Consider the following 10281-nt stretch of genomic DNA (forward strand, 5'->3'; position numbering starts at 1 on the left):
CCCCCACTCAGCCAGGTGCCTCCAGGGCCGGTCTCTAGCCCCAGCACCCCCACTCGGCCGGGTGCCCCCAGGACCAGTCTGCCAGCTCCTGCTCGGCCGGGCTCCTAAAGGGCCAGTCTGCTGGCCCCAGGGCCCTGCTCGGCTGGCTCCCAGCCGCGCTGCAGCCTGCCCGCTGGGATCATTTTTCCAGCATCCAAACCATGCTGGGCACCTCCAAGGACAGACACAGCCCCTGCCCTGAGTGGGAGGGGTGACATTGGCACAGGAGGGAGGGAACTGGGGTCCCACACCACACTCAGGCTGTGACTGGCTCGACATGGGTGGGGCTTGGTGCTCCAGTGGGCACCATGGGGCTCCCAGGATCTGAGGGGTGGGCACAGGCAGCAGGGGCAGGCCAGGTGCTGGCAGGAGGGCCAAGCTTGGGCATGGAGACAGGTGCCTGGCCCAAGGGCTGCTGCCAACTAGCCAGTAGCCATGCCCCTCCCCCAGCCTCACAGCCCTTTTCTCCTGTTCCCAGGGGCTGGAAGCAGCCGACAGCGACCCCAACATCCCCCCCTACGACACAGCCCTCATCTATGACTGCGAGGGCTCCGGCTCCGTGGCCGGCTCGCTCAGCTCCATCGTGTCCAGCCTGACGGATGGCGACCAAGACTACGACTACCTCAGCGAGTGGGGGCCGCGCTTCCGCCGGCTGGCAGACCTGTACGGGCACTAGGGCTGGGGCAGGGAGGGGGACTCAGGGAGCGGGGGGGCAGAACTCGCTCCTGAGTGTCAGGGAATCCTGCGAGCAGGGGGCTGGGTCCTGCCCACCACCAGCAGAACCTGGGAGCAGCCGCCTCTGCAGGACGTGGCCCTAGCCCTGCTGAGGCCCGGGCACAGGACACCTGAACAGCACCAGCCTTGGGAACAAGCTGCTTTTAACAGCAGAGCCAGCCCGGGGCCCAGGCAGCCCCCCACATGCCAGGGGCTGGGCTGGGCGAAGCCAGCTCCTGCAGCTCAGCCCTGCCTCTGCCCACCCACCAGCCCCAGGAGGGCGCAGGGATGAGAGAACTGCACGGAGACCCACGCGCCCAGCTCAACCTGCAATGAGTGCTGAGCTGGGCTCTGGGGGGAGGCTTCTGCCAGGCCACCGTCCAAAGCTGGGGGCAGCACAAGGGGCAGAGGGCACCAGTAACCGGGCAATGGGGAGAGCACCACAGCCAGCCTTAACTTTAGCCTGGCTCTCAAGGGGCAGCCAGGAGCAGGTGGAGGAGAGGGGCAGGGCTGGCAGGGCAGAGGGGGGAGCAGGGGGAGGAGAGGGGCAGGGCTGGCATTGGAGGAGAGGGGCAAGGCTGGCAGGGCAGAGGGGAGCAGGGGGAGGAGAGTAGCAGGGCTGACTATGGAGGAGAGGAGCAGGGGGAGGAGAGGGGCCAGGCTGGCAGGGGGAGGAGAGGGGATGGGCTGGCATTGGAGGAGAGGGGCAGGGCTGGCTACGGGGGAGGTACATTATGCAGTGAGGCTCAGGGCACTCTTGCAGCAGACGTGGAAGGGGCAGAGGCTGGCTAGGAGCCCGGCTCCTGGAGTAGCTGAGCTGGGAGAGGGCAGAGAACAAAGTCCTCAAGGGAGGGGGGGTCCTGCCAGGGGGGCAGCCAGGGAGCTCAGTGCAGGAAAAGGGGAGCAGGGAGTCAGGAGCGAGGGGCAGGGATGGCAGGGGCCCTGGAGCAGCTCAGGCCCAGGACGCCTGGGGAAGCCCCTTCCTGCAGAGGCCCCCAGCAGGGGGAATTGCCCAAGCCAGGCGGCGGGGGGGGCAGGGCCGAGGGCGGGGGGCAGCGGCAAGGCACAGCTAGCCTAGGGAGGCAGGAGGGAGCAGGGCAGCAGCCCCTGGCTGAGCCAGCCCCTCGGGCCCTGCCTGGCTGGGGCGCTCAGGGCAGGGGTAGCCCCAGGCTGGCACCCGAGGAGGCCGAGGGCTGTGCCAGGGCCAGGAGGCTCTGCTCCCTGGGGAGGTTCTGACAAGTGCCAGGTGAGAATCCCCCTACGTCACCCCCAATAAAGAGACTTGGAGTGCGGCACTGGCTGGAGCTGGGTGCTGCATGGGCAGGGGGCACCTGCCAGTGGAGGGGGAGTGAAGTGCTGCTCCTGGGCCTGGGTTAAGGGGGCTGCCCAGTGCTAGGCCGGGGCCCCCCAGCCCAGCCTCCTCCCCCCAAGGCCCCCAGAGAGAAAGCAGAACCAGGCCCAGGCTAGAAATAAGGCACATTTTATTAGTGAGCCACTCACCTGGCCAGGAGGCACAGGGACTGGTGTTCCCTGAGCCAGGAGCCCCCCATTCCCAGCCGGGCTCCTTAGGAGGGGGTGGGGGGCACTCTCCTCCAGGCCCCGCTCCCTGCAGGGCTGGTACGCAGCAGGGGGTGTGGGAGCCCCCAAACACCCCAGTGAGGCAGGCCCAGGCAAGGCAGAGGCAGCAGCCCCGCCGGTAGGAGGCTGCGCATGGCACCTAACAGTCACGCCAGGGCCTCCAGACTAGCAGAAGGAAGCTGCTGCCCGGAGACGGTCGTGCGATGGGCCCCAGGAGGTACCGCACACAAACGACACAGCCCGCTGGGCGCAGGAGACACCTGCAGCCCCAGGGCAGTTAACACTGGGTGCTGTCCCCCCGCCCACAGGGCACAGTCCCCACAGACAGCCCAGCCCAGCTAAATCTCCTGCTGGGGGTCACCACCCGGGGCAGGCTCCAGCAGCAGCTGCCTGTGCCGCGGGGGGGTGCGCCGGTGGGAGCTCAGCATCTTCTTGGTGGCAGTGACGAGGCGGGCGTAGTCCTGGGCCTCGGGGGCGTGGCCGGCGCTGCGGGGCGAGAGCAGAGGCAGCTGGTCCCTGCGGCGGGAGGAGCGGAAGAGCGGGGGCCGGCGCTGACTCTCACCGTCCTGCAGCGACTCGGGCAGGCCCTTGCCCTTGCTCTCGGGCAGCAGCATGATGCTGAGCACGGAGAGGATGGCGAAGGAGGCAAAGACCACGTGGTGCAGGAAGAAGCCCCGGTTGTTCTGGATGTCCATGATGGGCCCGGCCGCTTTGCCCACGAAGCTGGCAGCCATGATGAGGCCCAGCCCAGCGCCCCTGCAGGGGGGGGGACACACACACCAGGCCCTCACCGAGGGACAGCGCCTCCTCCTGACCAGAGCATGGGGCAAGGGGGTGCCACACCCCAACCTGGCGGTTGGGAGAGCTGGGGCTTTGCCTGGGAGCTGGGCTGGGCCTGGCCCCTGCCTGGGCAAGCAGCCAAGCACCACGTGAAGCAGCCCCCAGGCCTGGCTGTGTCCTCCCAGCAGTGGGGCCTGGGCTGGCTGGGGCAGGACACAAGGGTCATGCCCCACGGGACTCTGCCATGGCATGCAGGCAGCGGTTTGGTTGACTTGGGGGCAGTACATCACAGGGAGAGCTGTAGGGGCAGCCCCCAGGCTGGGGCACTGGATCAGACTGGGGGAAGCTGGCTCTATTCCCAAGGGGTCCCCCTGGAAAGGGTTCCCTAGGGAGGTGGTGGAATTTCCTTCCTTAGAGGTTTTTAAGGTCAGGCTTGACAAAGCCCTGGCTGGGATGATTTAGTTGGGGATTGGGTCCTGCTTTGAGCAGGGGGTTAGACTAGATACCTCCTGAGGTCCCTTCCAACCCAGATATTCTATGATTCTTGAGGCTCAATACCCACCCCTCAGAGAACTTGCTACAGCCTCCCCCCCCCGGGAAGCCAGTGCTGCCCCCTCCCCTTCCACCTTTCCGGGCCCTGCATCACGCACTAGCCCATGGCTGCCGTGGGAGACGCGGGGCTGCAGTGCGGGCCCATCTCCTACCTGACCACGGTGGGAAGGACCTCGCTGGCAAAGAAGATGCTGAGCATGGTGACCGCTTGCGAGTACGCGATGCCCAGGACAGAGAGGGTCAGGATGATCCAGTCCAGGAGATCTAGAGTCAGGAGTGAGGGAGCGGAGTGAGCGCACGCCACAGTCCGGCTAGCTGGGGCCTTGGGTGCAGGTGGGCTCCAGGGCTGGCTCCCCCATGGATTTACAACAGGGTTTTTAAGCCCTGCCTGGTGAGTGGGGCAGGGAATGTACCCATGTGCCAGCCCAGGGAGACCGCCAGCAGCCCACGCCTGGCGCCGGCAGCTGCTCCCTGGGCAGGACAGAGGGGCTGAGCACACACCTCAGAATGCCCCCTCCCCAACCAGGGGTCCACCCCTCTCCAGTATCAGGAGTGGGCAGAGCCGCCAGCAGATTCCTTGGCTCTCACCACCCTGGGGGGAGTAACTCCAAGGCTGGGGGGAAGGAGGGCGGGAGGGGGACAAGGCCGCAGCAGGAAGCCAGGTGGTTTGGAGTCCCAGGCTCGCAGCACGACTTACCCACCGGCTGGGGTGGCTTGCCCTGCCCTGGGGGGGGGTGGAGGGGAGGGCAGCTACCTGGGGTTCAGGGCTTGGGTGAGCAGCTGGGCACGAATGCTGAGACTTGTACGCTGGTTCGCGGTTACCGGGAGACCCAGGGAGCTCACGCCCCTCCTTCCCAAGGACCAGCGCCAGCGGAGGGGCAGCCAGCATGCAATGGGGCAGAACTGCTAGTCCCCACGGGCCAGGCCAGGCCCCCCGGCCCTTACACTGCGTCAGGGCCAGCAGCAGCAGCGAGGCGATGCCGGTCAGGATGGTGCAGAGCAGCAGGATGGGGCGGCGCCCGAAGCGGTTGACGGTGACGCACAGGAAGAGGCAGGCCGCGGCCTCCAGCGCCGCCAGCAGGAAGTAGGAGAAGTAGAACCGGGGGAGGTAGGGAGCCAGGTTGCGGGTGAAGCAGTGCCGGATCCCGCTGCCGATGAACCTGCAGGAGGGCAGGGGGCGCTGTTCACGGGGAGGGCAGCCGAACCGCGACCTAGCTAGGGCACGCGACGCGAGTTGGGAGGGTCTCAGCCTGGCCGCCGGGCGAGCTCTGTGCCCATCACTCACCGCCAAGCAGCCTGCACAAGCAGCGAGCTCTGCTCAGACTCAGGGCAGCCGGGACGGGGAGAGCAGGGGGAGGCGGGTTGGAGGGAAGGACGGCACAGAACTGTGCTGGGGGAGCTCAGGGCTGGGATAGCAGGGAGAGTATGGGGGGTGCTGTGGATTGAGAGGCATCAGCAGGGCTGTGTGTACGGGGGAGCCCAATGCTAGAAGAGCTGGCAGCAAGGTTGCCCTGGCACACGGGGAAGTGCCCAGGATAGCCAAGGAGGCATAAGGTGGAGCAGGGAGGCCCATGGTCCAGCCATTCCCTGCCCCCAGCACGTGATGGGTCCTTACGCCGTGAAGCCGAGGATGAGGCTGTTTTTCCAGATGACTCGGGTGCAGAAGACGTCGCAGAGGGTGTGGTAGCGTGGCAGCGGGACCCCGTCAGACTCCAGCTCTGGGGGCGCAAGAGCAGCAGGGTCAGCACAGCTCCGGGGCAGAGCCAGAGGGAGGGACGGAGCCTAGGAACAGCTGGGTCCTAGAGCGTTAGTGTTTCAGCCAAGGCCGGGAGGTGGGGGGACAGGGAGGAGGAGCAGGTTCAGACTGGGGGGGTGGGGGGGAGTGCGCCACATGAGAACAGCACAGGACTCAGCCTGACTTTGACCCGCGGCCGGGGCCCTCGGGCCCAGCTCTCACCTGCTAACAGGTGCTCCTGGCTGTAGAATTCGTCCTCCAGGCTCACGCCGTTGCCCTCAGCAAGGGCTCGCAGACCCTTCCTGCCCTTCTCCAGCTGCCGCGTGGCCAGCAGCCAGCGGGGCGACTCTGGGAACAGCGACGGGCAGCTGGAGGGAGAGCGTCACCAGGGTCACCGCAGGCCCAACCTCAGCACGCGGCCGCACGGAACCTGCTCCCACGACACTCCGCACCCTGCCAGGCGGGGGCAGCCCTGCAGGGAGCCCCCCGGGCGAGGGACGGTGGCACCAAGCCAGGCCAGGCTCACTGTGACCCATCACAGCCATCTACTCTGCACAGTCTGGGGTGCACTCAACCCAGGGACTAGACGGGGAACCCACACCAGCAGCGCCCCCCAGCGCCTGCACCAGGCTCCCCCCAATCCTGGGGCCAGCAGCACAGGGACCCAGCCGCTGCTCCTGCCCCCCAACAGCCGCTCCCTGCCACGTTGCCACTTGAGGAAGTGACATTCTAGCCCCGTCCAGGGCTAACTGAGCTCCCGCTCTCTCTGCCACCCCCACCCTCACCCCCACCCCCACCCGCCCTGCAAGCCCCAGGTCTGATCAGGCCACAAAGCTCAGAACCAAGCTGGCAAATAAATTAACTGTGTTTAATCTGCGTGGAGCAAATATTTACCCCCAGCCCCGTGGGCTCAAGGGCCCCTTCGGAGGCAGCCGGCGCCGCACTTGAGCTGAAGGGCCTGGGGAGCGTTTGACCCAGCCGCAGTCCCAGAGTCGCTGCCAGCCGGATTCACCATCGCTGGGACGTGTGGGGGGGAGGAGGCGCTGCCTGTATTCCCCATGGGCCGCTCATGCCATGGAGCTGGGTCTTGGGTCCCTGCCAGCACGTCAGCTCTGGCATAGGGGGCTGTATAGGTCAGGGAAGGGTTGGGCGTGATGGGGCCCAGTGCCTCAGGGTGGGGCTCTCCCCCCAGCCACTCCAGCTCCCTGGCCATCTTCCCACAGTGTCCGGCAAAGCCAGGCTGGCCCTGCCCCGCCCCACCCAGCTCCCAGCCCCCCCGCAGCACAGCCGGTCCTTACCCCCAGCAGGTGGCCAGCACAGCCAGCGTCAGCGTCACCGCACCCTGCAGGAGCCGCCACTGCCGACACAGCACCGCCAAGCCCGGCAGCAGCAGCTCCCCGGCAACCCAGAAGAACCCCGCAACCATGACGACCATCAGCCGGTGGGGAGGGTCGCACAGCTCCAGCCCTGGGGTGGGGAGAGAAAGGCACTGCTCAGACCAGACCGGGGGTGTAAGATCAGGGCTGGGCAGGGACAGCGGGGCCGGCTTCTGCTCCCAGCCTGGCCTGACCGATGAGGGGCGCCAGCTGGGAGGGGGGCTGCGGAGTCAGGCTCCCCCACAGCCCCCGGGTCACCTCTTCAGAGCAACGCACAAGCAAGAGCCTCTTGGGGCTGGGCCTTGCAGCCCTGGGCAATGTGGGAGAAAATACAGCCCCGTGCGGCTCAGCTCGCAGGGGGGCCGACTCCCCAGGTGACCGTTTGCTCTCCCCACTCCCCGGGGCTGCAGCAGACACCCCTAGCCTCCGGCTCCCTCCTGGCAGCCACTCCCCGCCGAGCAGGAGACCGTTCGCCGGAGTCCCAGGGCCAGTTACACTGGTGTTTCAGAGGGACCTAGCTGGGCATCACACACTCCAGAGCGGCTGCCCCGTGAGCCAGCCAGGGGGCCATACAGCCCAGGGACACATCACCCATCTGCCCTAGGGCTCCAGCCAGGACAACTTCCCAGCCTGCGCTGAAACCCCCCTGCTGGTCAGCAGGAGAAGGACAATGCCCACCACATGGAGGGAGGGCGCTGGGGTTACATTGGCAGGTGACCCTAGGACGGGGCAAGGACACATCACTTCCCAGACCAGACCCAAACTGAGCCCAGCTGGGCTCTCCACTCCCCGTCCTGGGGGGGTGGGGGAGGAGAAGGAGAGGGAGCTGCAGAGGTAATTACTTAGACTGTCAGCTCTCAGGGTCAGGGACAGTCTGTCTGCTCTGTGTTTGTACAGCGCCTAGCACCAGGGGGTGCCGGTCCATGTCTGGGGCCCCAGTAATACAAAGAAGGGATACTATAAAAGCCAGGGCAAGGGGCCACATGCACAGGGCCATGGAGCTCCGCGGGGTGCCCTCTCCTGGAGCAGGGAAGGGGCGTGTCCGGTGGCGGACCAAGTGGACTCACGTGCAACATAGAGGGAGAGGAAGGTGCCAGCCAGCGCAGCACCGAGGAGGAGCCGCAGCGCCAGCAGCATCATGTAATTCAGCGCCAGCGCCACACCGATGCCCAGGGGAACCGCCAGCACCAGGGAGAACACGAAGGTGGCACGCCGGCCAAACCTAGAGGTGAGAGCCAATGGGCAGTGAGCTGGGCAGGGGGAGAGACACAGAACAGCCCCCACCCCCCCCGGGCACATATCGGGGCTGGCCACAAACCCAAGGGGCAGGGCTGGTTATGGACAATGCTGCACCTGGCCGGGTGGGAGGTCTGAGCAGGGGCCCCTTGTGGGTGGTGCTTTACCTGTCGCAGGCCAAGCCGAGCGCAATGCAGCCGCTGAGCCAGCCCAGCAGGTAGGTGGTCTGTTCGAGTGGCACCTTCCAGCGATCCGAGCACACCAGGTCCCACTGCCAGAGGAAGGACGAGTGAGCCATGAAGTCCTTGATGCTGCCCTGAAGGGGCCTAATACGGGGGTGAGCTGAGCAGACATGGTACCGTCCCATTGTTCCAGGCCACTCAGGGGACATCCCATCCCATCCCCCACTGCAATGCAGCCCCCTCTGGGCTGGACCCCTGCAGCTGTTCAGCAGGCACACTGCTCAGAGGTTTCGGGCAGGAAGGCCCAGGTGAAACCACAGGGGGAGGTTAGAGAAGCAGGATGAGGAATTCAGCCAGGCCACTGACGCGAACACCCTGACTGCTGCAAAACAAGCCTGGACCTTCCTTTGTCCCATCCAGAGGGCAGGACCCTCCAGCAGCACATCACAGCCCAGTACATCCCCTCCAGCATCCCAGAGCCACTTCCTGCATCGCCCTGAGGTTTCCCATCCAGCCATTGATCAGGTCTGACCATGCTTAGCTATCCAGGTCAGACAGGCTCTCTGCCCAAGGCGGTAGAGCAGAGGCAGGACAAGGCGTGAATTTAAGGTGATCTCCACTCCGCCCGCCATGCAAATCCATCACTAACAAACAGGGACTCACCAAGGGAACCAGCTGCACCCTGAACGCAGGCACCCCCGGGGGTCAGTACAACTGGCATCTCCTCACCCCTACCCCCGCTGCCCAGGGATGGTAGGAAACACCCTGGAAAACTCTGTCTCTGCCAGCAAGTGCAGAGGAAGCAGCAAACAGGGGAAGGAAGTAACTGCCCGAGACATGCGACTCTCACCCCCTCCCCAAGGCACTGCTGGAGAAGCAGAGCCCGGCCAGGGGGATGGAGCGCCCTCACCGAGCACAGGAAGGCAGGGAGCTCTCACCCAGGGCTCTGCCCATCCACCCGCTCCAAGGCTCAATCTCCTTCCCCTGCACACAGCCCCCGAGAGCATGGACCCTCACGGCACATCCGGCCTGGGCAGCCGCAGAATCCAGCTCAATCTGCCCCCTGCCCCACCCACAGACCTCCCAGTGCTGGGACAACCCTCCCAGGGGGAGCGCTAATGAAGGTCCCCAGGGAGTTGGTGTGAGCAGTGGGATTCAGACTCCGCAGCCCCTGCTCCCACAGCACGGGCAGGGGCAGGGAGGTGCAGGCTTTTCAAGTCGGGGCACTTTCTCGAACGTCGACACCGGGAGCATGTCGCCATGGCCTGGCTAGGCAGGCAGGGCTCTTCTCCCAGCCCTGTAACTGTCCTCCCCACCCAACATTTTGCAACAAAACCACAGCTAGGTTTGCGGATTATGCAAACGCATAAGGAGACGGCAGTTGGGCAGCTCTGCTGGGGCCAGGGCCAGCAGGGCCACCTCTGGAGGCATCTTCAGCGCCGGTTAGGGTGACCAGATGTCCCGATTTTATAGGGACAGTCCCGATATTTGGGGCTTTTTCTTATATAGGCGCCTATTACCCCCCACCCCCATCCCGATTTTTCACACTTGCTGTCTGGTCACCCTAGACCCGGTCCCCAGGCAGACCCACGTTTAGCACCAGGGGTTCACGCCTGATCAGGGCTCCTGGGGAAAAAGCCAAGGCTGCTAGCGCCTGTTACGGGTACACAAGATGTGTGCGGGGCCAGCTCTAGGATTACCACCAGCCCGGGGCCTTCGGCCAGACACCAGGCAGGAGCCCTGCAGCCAGCACGGCTAGGACGGGCCGGGCAGACTGGAAGCTAGAGCAGCCCGGGCGGGGCCCACAGCTCTGCCAAGAGGTGGGCAGATGAAAGCAGCATGCAGGGCTGGAAGTGCCCAGGTGCCTGTGACTCAGTGTTTGCAGCCCGTCCCGCCCTCCCCAGCCACCCTCGGGGAAGCAGCAGGTGCATCTACCGGCCAGGAGGGTCCGTCTGGGGGTCTGCAACAGAGCACGCCAGGGCCGGTGCATCGCTGGGGTCACAGCGCCCAGCGAGCCCAGCTCAGTGTCCCCATCCCACGCATGGGCACCTGGGCAGCGCTACCCCAACAGGGGCACAGAGACATGGGG

The 10281-nt window shown here is 65.9% G+C and overlaps 2 protein-coding genes across 2 annotated transcripts in view; one reads left to right on the forward strand and one right to left on the reverse strand.

The window, feature by feature from the left end:
- Window positions 1-748, forward strand: part of LOC112103481 (cadherin-15) — a 22499-nt gene extending 21751 nt beyond the window's left edge. The window contains exon 15 of the mRNA XM_026663739.2: window positions 518-748. Within this exon, the coding sequence (XP_026519524.1) occupies window positions 518-715 (198 nt within the window). The 3' untranslated portion in view covers window positions 716-748. The remainder of the gene's footprint in view (window positions 1-517) is intronic.
- A 1090-nt stretch (window positions 749-1838) lies between these two features.
- On the reverse strand, window positions 1839-8377 carry LOC112123677 (putative solute carrier family 22 member 31). The gene is made up of 8 exons (XM_026663725.2): window positions 8178-8377; window positions 7842-7996; window positions 6697-6865; window positions 5621-5766; window positions 5279-5381; window positions 4609-4823; window positions 3816-3927; window positions 1839-3087 (listed from the first exon to the last, which is right to left on the reverse strand). The coding sequence occupies exons 1-8, from the start codon at window positions 8375-8377 to the stop codon at window positions 2670-2672; spliced, it is 1518 nt and encodes a 505-aa protein (XP_026519510.1). The 3' UTR covers window positions 1839-2669.
- Between the last annotated feature and the right edge of the window lie 1904 nt (window positions 8378-10281).

Source organism: Terrapene carolina, unplaced genomic scaffold (assembly GCF_002925995.2).
Source record: "Terrapene carolina triunguis isolate 2854851 unplaced genomic scaffold, T_m_triunguis-2.0 Scaffold33911, whole genome shotgun sequence".
In the NCBI taxonomy this organism is placed as follows: domain Eukaryota; kingdom Metazoa; phylum Chordata; order Testudines; family Emydidae; genus Terrapene; species Terrapene triunguis.